The 16,985-nt window shown below is 38.0% G+C and overlaps 2 protein-coding genes across 4 annotated transcripts; both read left to right on the forward strand.

Annotated features, from left to right (window-relative positions):
- Nucleotides 1–1,028: 1,028 nt before the first annotated feature.
- On the forward strand, nucleotides 1,029–3,310 carry rpl7l1 (ribosomal protein L7-like 1). Its single transcript, XM_061269730.1, has 6 exons — nucleotides 1,029–1,127; nucleotides 1,527–1,635; nucleotides 2,027–2,190; nucleotides 2,263–2,400; nucleotides 2,473–2,582; nucleotides 2,729–3,310. The coding sequence occupies exons 1-6, from the start codon at nucleotides 1,114–1,116 to the stop codon at nucleotides 2,935–2,937; spliced, it is 744 nt and encodes a 247-aa protein (XP_061125714.1). The 5' UTR covers nucleotides 1,029–1,113; the 3' UTR covers nucleotides 2,938–3,310.
- A 53-nt stretch (nucleotides 3,311–3,363) lies between these two features.
- On the forward strand, nucleotides 3,364–15,523 carry slc5a6a (solute carrier family 5 member 6a). Of its 3 annotated transcripts, XM_061269722.1 has the most exons (18): nucleotides 3,795–3,923; nucleotides 7,331–7,574; nucleotides 7,646–7,867; nucleotides 8,576–8,641; nucleotides 8,874–8,925; nucleotides 9,367–9,434; nucleotides 9,746–9,900; nucleotides 9,973–10,113; nucleotides 10,183–10,312; nucleotides 10,387–10,475; nucleotides 10,751–10,863; nucleotides 10,929–10,996; nucleotides 11,096–11,182; nucleotides 11,264–11,442; nucleotides 11,539–11,642; nucleotides 11,822–11,943; nucleotides 12,166–12,381; nucleotides 13,459–15,523. In XM_061269722.1, exons 2-17 carry the CDS (start codon nucleotides 7,449–7,451, stop codon nucleotides 12,358–12,360), a joined length of 1,917 nt encoding a protein of 638 aa, XP_061125706.1. In that variant the 5' UTR covers nucleotides 3,795–3,923; nucleotides 7,331–7,448; the 3' UTR covers nucleotides 12,361–12,381; nucleotides 13,459–15,523. The 3 variants fall into 3 exon arrangements, with proteins under 3 accessions (XP_061125707.1, XP_061125706.1, XP_061125705.1); XM_061269723.1 differs by lacking the exon at nucleotides 3,795–3,923 and adding an exon at nucleotides 3,364–3,504 and having other exon boundaries at nucleotides 12,166–15,523; XM_061269721.1 differs by having other exon boundaries at nucleotides 12,166–15,523.
- Nucleotides 15,524–16,985: the final 1,462 nt, after the last annotated feature.

Here is a 16,985-nt window from a genome sequence, read left to right on the forward strand (position 1 = left end):
TTTTTAATGTTACTACTTGCTTTTAATTCAATTTAGGGTCCCTTGAGCGCCTTTTTTTCCTCACACGTTGGCTATTACCAATTGTACATGAACGTAGCAATTAGGTTGATTGACAGTACGATTGGCGTATCACACTGCAGTAAGACTTAAAGGCCAGCCTCCGCACGGGAAGATGAAGTCTGACTGATTTGAACAGATTTGACAAAAAACGTTCATAAATTTTCATTACTCTATGTAAAACACTCTTTAATTCAGTCTTTTAACATTATTTGAAAAATTCTTGAATTTTACATTAAAACTTAAGTATTGAAATTGTGAAGGAATATTATATATATATATGAAATTACTCGATTCATAAAAATACTATTTGAAAAGAATATGTTTTCCAATTTAGATTCTTCAAAGTGGGCACCTTTTGCCCTGATAGCAGCCTTTACCTATCTCGGTATTATCTGAATTATGCTTTATGACTGGGAATGACTTTCATTTAACAACTGTGTATTTTAAAGCGTTAATAGCTTGAATTTATTGACCTCTTTAATGTGTTTTAGAATATTTGAATTTGAAGGCGATTCCAAACTTTTTCCGCAGATTGATACTGCGTTAGTCTGTATTATACTGCTCCCAAGTGGTCTAAACATGTACGCCAGAAGGAGAAGTTCACTGGCGTTAAAGCAAAATAATTGACAATTTTTTTTATTGTTTAATAACAGTTTAGAATGTCACTACTGTATGTTTTTATAAAGTACAATGTTAATGCGGGTTATTTGTCTAACTAAAAATACAATACAAACTTGATGAATACTGTGAGTAAAATAACGGGTCTGTATTTCATTTCCTCAATTTGGTACGACTACAATAGCTGTACAACTATTTTGATATTTTGGATGGTTGTTTTGTTCTTCATCATATTAAGTTATTACCGAGTTTTTTTTTTTAATTTATTTCTGCTTTACCCATAATCTTGGTGACTTGTTACCAGGTTATCTACTTCCACTCCGATACTCTAGATGGCGACAATGCCTCTTCTTCTTGCGCGTCTTGACAAACCGCGACGAAGAAGAAGAAAAACAATCGAAGAAGAGTGGCACGAATTTGTTGATACTTTCCACCATGGCTGAATCCGAGTATGTAACGATTATATTTACATCGCAGTCCATCTGTCTTTGTTTGTTCATAAATTACTTTGGATTTGACTTGCTTTGATAAATACTTTTTATCTGTTCTGTTAGTGTTGATATTTCGACGATTGCTTAGTCAGAAAACTTGTTTTGAATTCTACATTTCACGTGTTCTTCCTGTGTCAAGCCTCTGATGTTTTCTAATTTCGGGCGAAATGTCAGCATGTGCAAAATACAGCAACTATTTGTTTTATTAAATGTATGATTTGAAAGTTATTTGTTAGTAGTAATTAGTGACTATGCTATTCTGCTAGCTACACTACTGTACTCAAACGATGCTAATCAGCGATTTTGATCGAGAATGTATGTGATCAAATGTAATTCTTTACCTGGTTCTTCTTTCAGTTCAAAGAAAGTTATCAAGTTGGTACCAGAGTTTCTCTTGAAAAAGAGGAAAGCGTACCAGGCTATTAAAGCCACACAAGCCAAACGTGCACTTCAAGAAAAGAGAAAGGTGAGTGTGTTGTTTTGGTTTTGTCACGGTGTCTTTTAGAATTTGTTTACATTTACAACGAAGAGAAGTCTACAAAAAGTGTTAAATGTTGTTTCTAAATATTTGTTTGTCTGAAATGTAAAATGTTGCATTGACTTCCTCTAATCAACCAATCAGTATGTTGCCATTATATGGATCAGCCACTTTGTCATCTGATGCAAATATGAACAATGCATTGCTAAATACAATCCCATTGATTGACTGGTTGATTGATTTATTGATCCCCGGGGGTGGGGAAATTCTTGCTAGCCACAGTTCAACAATGGTGATAGTTTGCTCCATAAAGGAGACAGTAAGTCTTTATTATAACTTACACAGGTAATAACAGTTAATATATGTGATATTGTTTCAGGTCTCTAAAGGTGCGCCGATAAAGTTCAAGCGCTTGGAAGACATGGTGAAGGACAGCCATCGGAAACATCGTGATGATACTCGCATCCGTCGATTGGCAACGAAACCGCGGGGCCCGCCGCCTCCTGAAAAGAACAAATTAGCTATTGCTGTCCGCATTCGAGAGTGAGTATTACAACAGTAGCCCAATTTTCTACTTTTACACACAATAAATTCTCATTGTTCTCTTCTCATTAGTGTTAAAGGTATCAGTCCTCAAGTAATGAAGGTTATCCACATGTTGAGGGTGAGAAAAATCTTCAACGGAACCTTTATCAAAATCAACAAGACCACTCTCGACATGTTGAAAATTGCTGAGCCCTATGTGGCCTGGGGGTGAGTCTTACGTCACTGCAATTTAGAAATGTTGGTCTTATTTTCATATCACAACACTGATTTACCAAATAGCTATCCAAACCTGAAGTCTGTGCGTGAGCTCATTCTGAAGAGGGGACGGACTAAAGTGGGCACAAGACCGGTTCCTTTAACAGACAACACCTTCATTGAAGAACACTTGGGTATGTTTTCTCCATGGCTCAGTCTTCACTTTAAATATGAAATGAGCAAAACTAAGATAATGAAGTGTAGGTAGTTAAAATAAAAATGGATGAATTTATGACACCTGTGCAGAGATGAACTGACTGCCCTTTGACTTGATTCTTAGGTAAATATGGGATTATCTGTTTGGAGGATTTGATTCATGAAGTCTACTCGGTTGGCAAGGCCTTCCGGGTAGTCAACAACTTCCTGATGCCTTTCAAGCTGTCGGTGGCCCGTCATGCCACCAGGGACAAAGCGGGTCTCCTCAAGGACCTTGGAAATCCTGGATTTCGTGGTACAGACATTAACACCATCGTCAGGCGACTGAACTGAGGGAAAAGACACAAAATGGACATTCGACGGGAATTTAAAAGAGGATTACTGATTGAGGGGCAAATACCAACCATCACAATGATGACCTCATTATTTAATGAGCGAGGGTGTTCTATATTGCTGTTGTCGTATTCGAAAATATGCCACTGGTGGGCGCTGTTCTGCTGGTACTCATCTGTAGACTTGTAAAATACTTTTTGAAATTATGAATATGCATTGCTTTGAGCTGTTATTGTACATTCTCTCAAGGGCGCCCATTCATAAACCACAAGACTGGTTTCATAATTAATGAGACAATGAAGTGTGATTTTTGAAACATGTTTATAATAAAATTGTATAATATGATGGGCTGGTAGCCTTTAAACAAGGTGAACTCGTGTTAATGTTTTGTCTTAAATGTACAGTCACTAGTGTCACGCCGATTACAGGCGAAACATGCGTCATCAGTTTGAGGGGGCTACAAGTGGCAACCACTGCAGCTTGCTTGCAGGGGGTGGGCGTTTTTGTAAAAACTAAAAATGCTCCGATCAAAGTGAATTGAAATGGACATCCAGGTGAGACCAAAAGGTGAGTAATGTGTGGCGTCAACGTCGTTGTCACGACATATTGCTATGCTAACAAATGCGGTACGTCGCTTGCAACGTTGATGGACGTGTTATCTCGTCCTTAATGCAGTACAAGACAGTATTGTCGTTTCTCCAACCTCTAATGCTGTCTTCGGCTACGCTACGGAGACAGTCGTGGTGAACCAATGCGAAGGTTATTAAGAAACAGAAAACGGAATATTTATAAAACCTGTCAACTTAGAAATATAATTAACCGAAAACACTATTCGTGACGTTAGCAAACTAAGTTGCTAGTTTACTATATGTAAGTGAACGCAACATGCATCGCGTCAAGGAGAGTAGGCGGTCCCATAACGTACGACCGCACTAACCTACCGGACCAGATTTTGACATTGTATTGTATTTTACCGTCTTATGAAGGTAAGATAGTCACATTGCTTCGTTGAATTGTTAGTTTAATTGTAATTGGATAGACATTAAAGACTCGGGATTGAATTCGTGTAGTACGCGCTGCGGTTTAGCAAAGTTTGGTTCGGGTGATAGCACCACGTTGTCGCGCTGTCAAATTGGATTTCATGACCGCTGTTTCTTCACTGTTGATTCCATTCACTACCGCTCGTTAAATTAAACTAACGTAGTCAACACAAAGAATCGAATGCGTGACTGTCAGTTCAACTTAACCTTTATACTGGGTGGACCTTATGAACAGCAAGGTAAGCGCGTGCAGATTAATTAGCCTATGATAGCATCTGTTTTTGGTCACTTGGACTATAACTGGAACACGTGATTAGCATTATTAACAGCGTGACTAGTCGCGTTTACGAGAAAGTGGTAATCAGCACTAGACAGTGCAACTAGCATGTAAAGCCAAACTGCATCACTGGAGACTGAAGATGCCTGATGGGTCAAAGAAATGACATTTTGCAGTCTGGGTAATGTAGTTCAAAATATTGTAGTTTCACAAACACTTGCACTAGGTAGAAGAATAAGGTAGAAGTATAAATAACTGAGGAGCATATGTGAAATTTCAGTGGACGCGGTTTTTGCTTATTTAAATGTTCTTGCTTATTGTTTTCAGTTAACTCTGAAATTTAAAGTGGCCGTATTATTCAAAAAACAAAACTAATTTCTTGTGTATGCATTGCGTTCTCAGTCTGTGACTTGGGACATTTTCAAACAATTACAGTGTATTAGTCTTTTTTGCTGATTTGTAAATTGTCCCATGTATCTAGATTTCTGATAACTGGCATCTATCTACATCACGGGTGTCAAAGTCAAGGCCCGGGGGCCAGATACGGCCCGCCACATCATTTTATGTGGCCCGCAAAGACCAATTGTGCATCGAATTCGAGTGTCATTACTAGAATTGCAAATTGTCTACACTTTTTATAATATATATGTTTTTAAATATTTGACCAGTTTTTACTGGTCTGATTTGAAAACGAGTTATTTGTCAGTTTGTTTTGTAGCTTTTACTGTATATAATATGAGGTGCTCATACATTTATTTGGGTTGACAGTCATAATGGCCCTCCGAAAGAAGCTATGACTATAATCCGGCCCGTGAAAAAAATGAGTTTGACACCCCTGATCTACATGAATGTTTGGCAAACTTAATGTGGAGATGATGGGTATTTTTGTTCGGTGATTAGTCCCTTGAACGCACCGCGAGAACTGACTCGTTTGTATGTGAAAGGAACTCATTATCAAAACAGTCAAATTTGCTCAAGGGAAAAAAAAAAGAAGTTGTGTAATTCTTGATCAACAAACAAGTTATGGTGATACACTTGCAAACACAACTGGTCGAATCAGATATTTTGAATGTCATTAAGCAAATACTCAGATGCTTTACAAGGTGAAAGTGCGGACGAGTGAGATGTTCCGACCTCCCTTGCTTATCTGCTATTATAACTTGTATAACTATAATAATCACAAGTCACATGGCTCCACCAAGGACTATTTTCCTTTCCGAATAGTCTCAACAAGATTCATAAATGCCATTGTCTGACAGGTCATGTCAGAAACGTGTGTCTAATAATGTTTTTGTGTTGGCATTGGCCGGTTCATTTTAGAGTTGAACTGAAGTAGGGGACATGTTTGGATGGAGGGGCTTGGAGAAGGCAGGATTACAGGGAAACCTTTATTTGGCCACTACACACGATCATTCCCGCAATTTTGCAGCGTCAATATTGACAGGTCTATCGATCTGTCCCCGATGACGCGTCTCTGTTAATAGTAATTGTTGCTGCAGTAATATTGTCAAGTCCCAGTTTTGCAGCTCCGCTATGTTGCTTTCAGTTCTGTGTGATTCTTGTGTGAGTGTTGAAATACATGCTCAGCAGTACTTGTTAAACCCCAGCTGATATTGTATAGCCATTGTCCCTCTGTTGCTAAGCAACCCCATGCTGCTGCGTGACCTCTTTGTATTTATTTTCATAGGAATTTTATTTTCATTTAACTATGAATAGAGCTTTCCATGATTGAAAATGAAATATATTTGACAGAAAATACGACATTTCCTTTTAGTTTGAAAAACTGTGATAATCATTTATCCACATTTTCTGACATCTTGCGCACCACTGGTAAATTAAATTAGCATGCAGGCATGTGATGATTACATGTGGAGTGACTGGCAGAACATTGGTTTCCCGGGAAAGCAGACATTTAGACTGGAATGTAAGCAACTTTTCAAACGCTTGAAAAAAAAAAAAAAGACTCAGACACTGGCCGGCGAAAAATCCATCCCATGGAGGAAAAGGGTGCCCTAGTTTTATATTTGGCCTCTCGAATAACTGTCGGCTTGAATAGGAACAATGCATCGCGTAGGTATTTTGCCGAATAGCGCGATAGCTGTGAACGTAAAAACGAGATAGCAGTGAACAGCAATTAACAATGCAGTACAATAGTACTGGAGACTCGGCGCCTTGAAATGACATCATTTCTGAAGACTACTGTAGATTGCCAAATAAAAGCATTTTTGTTGTTAATCGCGTTGCTGTGGGTCTAATTAAGAACCTAGGTGGTTTAAAAAAAAAAAAAAAAAAAGTTTAAAACCGTTTACTTCAAACTAGGTCTTTATCATTGTGGCCATCCAAGCTGTTTTCTGCAGATAGCCCCCCAACCTCAGGTTGAAGTCCCGTCGTCCCCGCCCCTCCCTGTGCGTAGAAAGAATACCAACGAGGGATGGGGTGGTTGCAGTCGGCCATGTGAATTTACCGGCTTGTGACCTACGAAGTCAGTGTGCCCCCCTACGAAAGCAAATCTCCCCCGTTGCGTTTCCACGCTATGAAATCCGTACAAGGATGAGGTTACATTTTTACAAAAAACACAACGAGGGATTAGATTTTGTTTGCTTTAAGGTATCCGTTAGAAAATTGGGAAAAGATCACACGGGTGTTGAATTTGAGTTTTCTGCTGTTTTATTTTGTCTTTCAGGGTAAAGAAGATTAAAGTCTGAGACAAAAGTGCAGCTTCCATTTAGAATATTATCATTCGTCTTAATTTGCTATTTATTATCATGATATTGTTTTTAATAAAACAATCTGTTCCAGAATCTAGGTGTGGTAGCATCCTAATAATTAACATCATAATACTTTTTTGCAAGATTTTTTACATTTGAACTCTACTGTACTTTTGATTACATTGTTTGATTATACTGGCTTTTACGTAATATAATAAAGCTTCTGGGATTTTCCCCTCTTGAAGATCACGGCCTAGTCATGGACAGGGAAACTTTTTGCTCACGCCTTTGCGTGTAAGTCGAATTAGTTATGTAACATATCCCCGTTGATGTATTTGACACTTGTCTACTTCCTTGTCTCCCTCCAGAACTCTGGGTATCACCATGGATGATGTACAATCTTTAGCATTGTGATCACAACCAAAGGCCTCTTAGACGACCTCCAGTCCCCAGACTCAACAAATCCGGCCTGCTTCCAGAGTCACCATGGGGGGAGTAGTCCAGATGCACTTCACCACGGTGGACTACGTCATCTTTGCATTATTGTTGGTGGCCTCAGCTGGTATCGGCTTGTATTATGCATTTTCAGGTGGACGCCAGCGTACAACCCAGGTGGGCTTTTTTATTTTAAGTTTTGCAAAAAGCTTTTAGTCTAATCCGAAACCATTTTTGTTGTCCTTCAGGAGTTCCTGATGGCTGACCGCTCAATGAGCTTGCTGCCTGTGTCGCTGTCACTTCTCGCCACTTTCCAGTCCGCTGTGGCAATCCTGGGTGCGCCATCTGAAGTCTACACGTTCGGGACACAGTACTGGTTCCTGGGCTGCTCGTACTTCTTGGGACTTCTCATCCCAGCTCATGTTTTCATACCTGTCTTCTACAGGCTGCGGCTTTCCAGCGCATATGAGGTACACAGGGCGGAAAACCGTGTTTCTAGTTGGAAACTGCTAAAAGATGTCAGAGTTGACGAACAAAATATTAATCTAAAAGGAAGAGCCATGAATTTTGTTGAGAAAACAAATCATTTTACTTTTATTAATATATAGGAAGGACACTAAGAACTGTATAAAGTTTTGGAAAATACTTTATTTATTTGAGGGAGCTGACTATTATTTCACGAAATGTTCTTTTATCAAATGAAAGTGTTAAACAGCATTTCTTTTGTGCATTTTTTTTTTCTTATGAATCACAATTTGCAGTGAGGTAAATAAAAAGTACAGTCCACATGGCTTATTTAGCAGTAGTTTATACAGTATAATGTGCTTAATGTCGTCTTCCTTCTTGTCTTTGTTTTCACCCCTTCAAATCTCCCCTTTCTCTTGTGTTTGTCTTATGATAATCTCAGAGGTCGTCTTTCTTATCTGTCCTCTTAGTGGTTTTATTGTTGACATTGTAACAATCAGCGATAACAAATTCAATACTGAAGACTGTGCAGATTTTTTTTTTCTTTTTTTTTTTTTCCGCATTCCTCAAAATCAAGGACATCTATTAGTCATTAGTGTACTGTGACCAAAAACATGATCTGGTTATCAATAACCATATATGACTCTGAGATTATATGTAACAGGCATTTTCTGTATTTTTTTTTTTTTCTTTTTTTTTTTTTCTTTTAACAGTATCTGGAGCTGCGCTTCAACAAGACAGTCCGTATATGTGGAACTGTGACCTTCATCTTTCAAATGGTAATTTTTTTCTTTGGATATGTATTATTGGTATAATTATGTTTAGTGATTAAAAAGTGAAGATTTTTTGGATGAAAGTGTTCCGCATATGAGAAACAGATCAGCCGTTTATTGGTTATTTATAATAATTTCTTACGGAAGCCCGATCAAAACATTAATTTTAAAGCTATATTTGTTCAGCGTGTACCAATTATCTGCATATACTAATGTTTTAAAATGGTTTACTTTATAGGTTGTTTATATGGGAGTGGTCCTTTATGCTCCAGCCTTGGCACTCAATGCAGGTGAGATTAAAAAAAAAGAAAAAGGATTTTTCTTTTAACCACAGCACTACTTTTGAACAACAGCTGTAATTTATAATAAATAACGTGTCTATTTTTGACATTTATTTTAGGACTTTGAAAATAATACAATACACCAATCTTTGTACGAATAGGATTCACTCAAAACAATTTTTTTCTCCTGGAGAAAAGCTGAGCAAGGAAAAGAAAACTCGGATCAAGTGTCATGACTTGAAATGAAATGGCGGGACAGTACAATTATGAATGGATAATGAAAATGTGAATTAATTTGACCTTAGACATCCCTTTTAATTTATTGACTGTTCTGTATGTATTTTCTGTGTTCTTTCTGTCCTCGGTTTTGCAAAATGCTTTGTCTAAAAATAATTTCAAGGGAACCAATTGTCCATCATGCAGTGGTAATAGTCTTGTATTTGCTTACAGTCACTGGTTTTGACTTATGGGGAGCTGTGCTTGCCATGGGACTCGTGTGCACTCTCTATACATGTCTGGTGAGTCAGAAATTAAATTGCTTATTCATTCTTTTCCTTACAACTAAAGTACAGTGTATCTGCTTTTAATGACTTTGCCCTTCACCATAAAGACTGTGGCACATAAAGCCAACAGGATAAAAAAACGAAACACATAATAATCATTGACTTGACCTTTTTTCCTCCTCAAATTGTTGATCAAAACCCAAATTTTACAAGCTGTAAGATTGTGCTCTATCAGCATGATTCCATGTGTTGGTAGAACTTCAAGGTTCTGATCAATTCAAGGTTTGTACAGATTGATAATTTTTTTTTAATCTTGTGTCCCTCAGGGGGGCCTAAAGGCGGTGATGTGGACCGATGTCTTCCAGACAGTAGTAATGTTTGCAGGGCAGCTAGCGGTTATTATTGTAGGTGCTCATCAGGCAGGGGGCATGGCGGAGGTCTGGAGGAAAGCAATGAACGGCAGCCGCATTGCAGGACTTGAGTGAGTAATATTCCCCCACCCCAATTTGACTTCCATGCAAATTGACATTGAAACCCATGCGTTTGGTTGTAGTCTAAACCCAGATCCTTTGGAGCGCCACACCTTCTGGACATTGGGTGTGGGTGGAGTCTTTCTGATGCTGGCCTTGTATGGGGTCAACCAGGCCCAAGTCCAACGATACCTCAGTTCGCGCACTGAGAAAGAGGCCATAATGTGAGTGTGTATTTTTGTTGTTATAGCACACAACTTTGTAAGTAATCATTTTCTTCTTGTCCATTCTAGGTCGTGCTATGTTGTTTTCCCATGCCAGCAGATCGTCCTGTGTTTGGGTTGTCTGATGGGGCTGGTTATGTTTGCTCGCTATGGAGAGGACAGCCCTCTCGATAAGGGCTATGTCAAAGCAAATGATCAGGTAAACATAAATTGTGTTATGGTTTATCATATCAGTGGTTGTTGATTAGAAATGTATCTTTGTGTTTTTGCCAGATGGTGTTATACTTTGTGATGGATGTATTCAAGGATCTGCCTGGCCTCGCAGGACTGTTTGTGGCCTGCCTCTTTAGTGGAGCGCTCAGGTAAATATCTTCTCGGCTTATCGTTTTAGATTCATTTGTGATTTTCGGTCATTTTCATTTGAGACGGTGAGTAGTTTTGCTTATGGAAATTTTTTGATTTACATATCAAATAGGGCTTTCTTTTTGATGATCTTTGAAATGGTGATGGTTTGCCCGGCTCTTCTATTTGAATTTTGGTCAAAGGGAAGATTGGAAAAAACGTTTAATTTCCCTGAATAGGCAAACAAAACAAAAAAAACCTGACATTTTTAAAAATATTTTGTATTCCCCTCCAGCACCATCTCGTCAGCCTTCAATTCCCTGGCAACAGTAACGATGGAGGACCTCATTAAACCTCATTTTCCCAACATGACTGAGTCGAAAGCCACGCTGCTATCCAAAGGACTTGGTAAAGAAGTCTTTTTATTCTTATCATGATTATGTATATTTATGATTTGTGGTTGTCTCTCACAGCGCTGGCCTATGGCTTGATATGTCTGGCCATGGCTTACCTCGCCTCCATAATGGGATCTGTGTTGCAGGTAACAAAACATTCAGTGTAACGGTACTCATTCATATATTCTTTATCCTCTGTGAAGAGTAGAGATGTCTGTACAGATACGTGTTTATTCCCCCCCCAGGCAGCCTTAAGCATATTTGGGATGGTGGGTGGACCTCTTCTGGGCTTATTTTGCTTGGGAATGTTCTTCCCTTGGGCAAACTCCATTGTAAGTGTGAATTTTTAATTTCATCAATACTGTCAAATAATGTGATATGCAGACTCCCTCTTTTTTGTTTGATGTTCCCAGGGGGCATTAGTTGGCTTAGCAGCAGGTCTCGCCATGGCCTTCTGGATTGGCATTGGGAGTATTGTCACGCGTATGCCCTCAAGTGTGCCACCACTCAGTACCGTCACACCGCCGCCTTTCGATAACATCACCACGACAGTCATGACTTCCCTGGTTAATGCTACTATAACAAAATCTAGGTACAGTCATACATGAACTCTACTTAGCCTCCTTGCATGGAGCTTGACAAAAAATATGCCAGTCTGATTTACTATATATTTTTTTCCACCTCTCAGGCCAACAGGTTTGGACGCACTGTATTCTTTGTCCTACATGTGGTACAGTGCTCACAATTCCACCACTGTGGTTGTAGTGGGACTACTCGTCAGCCTGCTTACAGGTACATTACCGTATTTTCCGCACTATAAGGCGCACCGGACTATAAGGCGCACGGTCGGCTTTTGAGAAAATTTGAGGTTTTTAGTTGCGCCTTATAGTCCGGAAAATACGGTAAGAGAAATGTGGTTGACTTGTTTATTTTTTTTTCAAGAATTAATTTGCTCAATCTACCAATTTTAGGACCAATGAACGAGAAGCAGTTGACCCCAGGAACCGTGTACCCAGTCTTGGGGAATCTGCTTTCCTTTCTGCCGCAACGCTACAAGGAAAAACTTTGCTGCATCACTCCTCTACCGCTAAAGGTGACCATGCCAATTGGTTTTCTTGAAAAGCATCCATGTATGTTTTGTATGAATGATGTCATCTTTGTTGATGGAAGGAAAACACAAGAAGTGGTTACAGAAATAACTTGAATCAGGCAAAAGTTATTTAATGAGCATTGATTAAAAAAAAAGAAAAGAAATGAACACAAGAGTGGCCATTTTCCTTTTCTTGTTTTAATTCGTCCTGTCTTTCTCGACCAGCCCAGCGAAATCAACACGCAGCCTTACGAGAGGGCCAAGAAAGGTGCCAACGGAGCATCTTACTGCAAAGAGGACACCATCAGAGAAGATAAAGAAATGGAGAGTGACAGCGTGCAGACAGAAGATGAGGAAAGCAGGGGGGCTTTGCCATTGTGCAAGATGACCGCTCATTGCCTCGAGGAAACGGCCCTCTAAGACTTGTCTTCATCTCACGCAGTCAGTAACCTTTTCCTAATAAGGAATAAACATACTAATCCATGACAATGGCTACGTTTACATGGACACAACTTCTTCAATCCGAGAGTTTGGAATAAAATTATGATCGGATTCACTGTTTTCAAGGACACTAAAAATACTACGTTTTCACGCGTCACACCTTCCCGTTGACCAAATATGCCGGAAATAATAGTAGAAGAAAGCGGGAGCAATTTTCGAGTCAACAAAAACATCACTCCATCCATTTCTACATTAGCATTATTTCAGTATATATCTCGTTTTGCACCGTTTCGTCGAGTTAATACTTCGTAATGGAGCTGCAATTTATACTCCAGATTGTACTTTTGTATTTCTTTATGTTCATCCTTAAGACACGAGGCCAGCTATAAATTCTTGCACATGCGATAATGAACTTGCGTCACAGACTAAATGTTTTTTTGCGCGCCGATCCGATTAGCAATTGACATAATTCACCCCATTCATCGGAATAGTTTTGTTTTTATCCGAATATTCCAAATGGAGTATGTATGCATTTTTATTCCAGTCAATCTTTTAATCCAAATCAATGTGTCTATGTAAACATAACCAATGAGAAGTGGTTGAGTATTGCAATAATTGAGCTAATGCGCTCTGATTACTGTCACGGAAGAGTACCCTTTTTTTGTTTTTCATTTTGAAAAAAAAAAAAAGGAACACTATAAAGCGGCATCTTCCAAAAGTTGACAGTCCCCAGAAAGGATTCCCTTTCTGATTGCTTCTTCTGTATTGTCAAAGGAGCCCGAGTAGCTGTTCTGACTTGACTTGAGGTAGCAAGCAGAGAAATGTCATATTTTCTGTTTAGCTCGAGAACAGCAAACTCTTTACAAGAGAAATATTATACGAGTAGAAAATGACAAAACAAAGCCTCCGTTCTTGTTCCGTGCAGTGTGATCTTGGTTTACGATAAGTGACGCTTAGCAACTAATGTACGATGTTTCATACCTCGTCTGCGTGTGTCGATCAGTGCAGGGATGGTCCGAGTTAAATCAGATGAATACATTTCATCTTAAGCTAAAACATTTTTTTTTTTCCAAACAGTGTTGTGGGAGAAACTTTTCTTGATAATGGCATTTCATTTGTCTTATTTAAAACCACCCTCTGTCGTAAAGTCTTCATCGGCAACCTGGAAATTAATCGTAAGTATTAATATTTATGTACGGACGTACCTACACATTTGACAATGGGAGAACTGATGGATTTTTGTAAAAAAAATTATTCATACTGAACAGTAAAGACGCCAATGAGTAGTTTAAACTTGCTGTACAGAAAGATTGCATAGATATTAATTATTATTTTTTTATCAAAATGTCACCATTATTATTGATCAACAATTTATTGCATTTGCTTCTCGGTTACAAGCGAGAGAGGTTTTCTCCTTTCTCCTCCGTGTACTTCTCATAATGGTACTTTCAAGCTGCTTTACTTTAAACATTGGACGTGCACATTTGAACAATACCACTCTGATTTATTTCAAATATAGACACTCGCAAAGTTTAAAGTGCCTCCTTTGTTAATCCCACTCGGTTGTCCTCATTTTATGAGAATGAGAATTGGAGTCGAATTTCTGGTTATTTTCAACTCAACGCCCCCCCCCCCCCCCCCCGAATGAAAACCTGTTCAAATGTTTTGCACCTGTATTGTAAACTGCCATTGCCAGTATGTGACTAGTTGTACTCATGTCTCAATTTTCTTTTTTCATCTCTTCTGTCATGTTTTTTGGAATCAAAGAATTCTTGCTCATCCTATGGTAATCTCATCCATCCATTGTCTTTGTTTGAAGTGAGAGTTTTATCGAGATGCGATAAACTCCACAGCCATTTTTTTAGTCACATGGCTTCGAATGATTTAAGACTACAATCTGGAAAGAGAAATGGAGAAGTTAATTTTTAACATAATTTGAACCAAAAGAGAAGACTCAGCGTCTGGGTTGCCTTACACACTCTCCTGTTGCGATGAAAATGTTTTTTTAAAGCACAGTCCAGACAATCAAGGGGACGAAACCAGAGGAGAAGCAGCTGAGCTTTGCTGGTTGGACCGTTTGTAGCCACACAAATGTTTTTGTCTTCCTGAAATACCTCAATTTATCCAATGCATATAGAATACAAGGCTTGCCTATTTGATTTGTAATGGAGTATCTATTTTAGATCATATTTGTATATTTTTATAATTTCACAATAGGCCTCCACACATTTCATGAATTGAAATGTGAAATTCTATATGCAATAAAACTTATTTGTATTTTTTTTTTTTGTGTGTGTGAATAACAGACCGAATTGGGAATGTAGCAGTGCATTAAAACAACAATTGTTTTAAGGATTGTTGTTTTCACAGTGCCACATCCCACATTCAGGATACTGTGTTCACATTTTAATATAATTATTTCAATAAATCCTGTGTATGTGATGAATCTTTTTTTTATTTTTTATTATTGCGGATCCTTCATAGTACCTGAAATTACTTGAAGTGAATGTGCCTGTAATGTCACCTTAATGATGTGCAGATAAATCCCCCTTTACACTGTGAGAAAAGTGAACTGGAGCACTGAAATTTTCTATTTTAAGATTTCTTGATGCGCGATTGAAAAGCTTTAAGCACAATAAAGACATTCAAGTTCAGGTCATCAGCTACTAAAACAAAAATGGACACATTTTACTGCCCAATATGGTACAAAATTAATTTTCAATTACAGGCAAGGCTGCACAAAAATACCACTTTGTGCAAGAAAAGCATGACACTTAGTAATTTCTGCCTTTAATAAATATTGTTCATAACAATATTTATTGTTCTGTGTATACCATATCACAAGAGTTCTAATTTATGCATTCCAAAAAAAAAAAAATCCTTCCTGATGTTGGGCTGATTCCTCAGCTTTGGGTGTGCCTTTATTTTATTGTAACATCTCATTTGTTTTATGTGAGATCTTGAATGATTTAAAAATTGGAAATTATTCACGTGTCTGATGAGGAACAATAAGAGTGGAAAAAAACGGTGTAGCCTGTTGATTCAATGGCGACTTTAAATCTTGATTTACCTTTCAGTTTTTATTGAATGTACGTACATTTTTATTTACTTGAATTGAGAGATTAAAGTGATTTTAAAGTTGTCTGATCACTTTGGATTTCTTTCTAGATACAATAACTGTATTTCATATTTACGGTGTCCCACTGGGGTCAGTGCCGGGCCCCAAGTTTTTTTGTTTTATACATAAATGACCTATGTAAAATAACTGATACTGAAATTGTTTTTGTGGATGGGGAAATGGCAATAGCAGCTCTTCAGCTGGCCCAAATTCAAATCAGCTCAAAATCCAGCAGCATTATTTTTTTGTAAAATCCAAATAAGTAAAAGCCAGAGTTCTAGTGACTGGTCTATTGAGTATGTGTGCACTTGACAAAATCCATTTTTCAAAAGGATTTAAGAGAATTTCATTTCTTCTCCAGTTGCTTTTTCTCTTCTTCTTCCTTGTGTCATCCTTTTGATTTTATTATTTTGACCTGCTGAATAACTAGTCCGTCGTCTTTATCCTATTTCAGTCATTTCCCTCACAAGTCTCCAGTGTATCCTCCCCTCTTCTTCCTTTCTTCTCCCAAGTCACCCTCCTTGTTCATCCTCTCCCACTGCTTCTGGCCATTTGGAGCAATGAGTCCAGCCAAAACAGGGAGTGTGGCTACAGAGCTTCATAAATCCACCCTGCCATCAGCGTTCTTGCCATAATGAGCAAAACACAGTAAAAATGTGGTTATTATCTACAAACATGAGCGGATGAGGGGGGTAGATAGATGATTTGGACACATGTTGTCTTCAGCATGATCCAGTTGGATGGATTGATGAAAAAAATACACTTTAAAGGTATCAGGCTGCAGATGGAGGTGCTCAAATGGACCACCACGAGCTTTGTAAGTTTTTAGGACTGAAGCTTTTGCAAAGAACTGGTTTCCATCTGTGAAGGTTCTAATTTTTTTTTTTAAGTGAAAGAAACATGTCTTGTATGAATTCTGTTTCCAAAGAAGTTTTGATGTGTAAATTAAATTTAAAAAATAATACAATGCTTTGTAAAACATTTCCAATCTAGATATTTTGGAATATACTATATAATATTATTTATTGAAACATTTTTTTTTGTAAATATCCTCTTTCTGAATTTGACACCTGCAACCTCCTCCCAAAAAAATGCCTGGTAACGTTAGCGTGCTAAAAAAAAAAAACAGGTTAATTGGAAACAAGTGAGCATCATGACTGGGTAGAAGAGCAACTCCAAAGTTTCCACTGATCTTCAGCTTCAGGTAAGAAATGTATCAACAATAACATGGACTTTAGGAATTTCATTTGATGTTCCGTAAGATTCAAAGAATCTGGGAAAGTCCGTACGTTTGATTGATTGATTGATTGATATCTTTAATTTGAACACATCCAAAACAAAAAAAGAGATAAAAAAACAAAACAAGTAACACTCTAAAATGCCATATATAAGTCCATACAACAAACAAACAATAAACCTACAAACTGTAAGTTTAATTGATTGATTGATATCTTTATTTTGAACACATCCAAAAAAAAAAGAGATA

The sequence above is a fragment of the Syngnathus typhle genome, linkage group LG22, assembly GCF_033458585.1.
Source record: "Syngnathus typhle isolate RoL2023-S1 ecotype Sweden linkage group LG22, RoL_Styp_1.0, whole genome shotgun sequence".
NCBI classification, from domain to species: domain Eukaryota; kingdom Metazoa; phylum Chordata; class Actinopteri; order Syngnathiformes; family Syngnathidae; genus Syngnathus; species Syngnathus typhle.

Excerpts from the sequence above, each read along its gene's own strand:
- rpl7l1 (XM_061269730.1), top strand. Across the intron at positions 2,191-2,262 it reads ATTGCTGTCCGCATTCGAGA|TGTTAAAGGTATCAGTCCTC; the intron begins GTGAGTATTACA and ends TCTTCTCATTAG. Across the intron at positions 2,401-2,472 it reads GAGCCCTATGTGGCCTGGGG|CTATCCAAACCTGAAGTCTG; the intron begins GTGAGTCTTACG and ends TTTACCAAATAG.
- slc5a6a (XM_061269723.1), top strand. The coding sequence starts at position 7,449 with ATGGGGGGAGTAGTCCAGATGCACTTCACCACGGTGGACTACGTCATC. Across the intron at positions 7,868-8,575 it reads GGCTTTCCAGCGCATATGAG|TATCTGGAGCTGCGCTTCAA; the intron begins GTACACAGGGCG and ends TTCTTTTAACAG. Across the intron at positions 11,643-11,821 it reads ACTCGTCAGCCTGCTTACAG|GACCAATGAACGAGAAGCAG; the intron begins GTACATTACCGT and ends TACCAATTTTAG.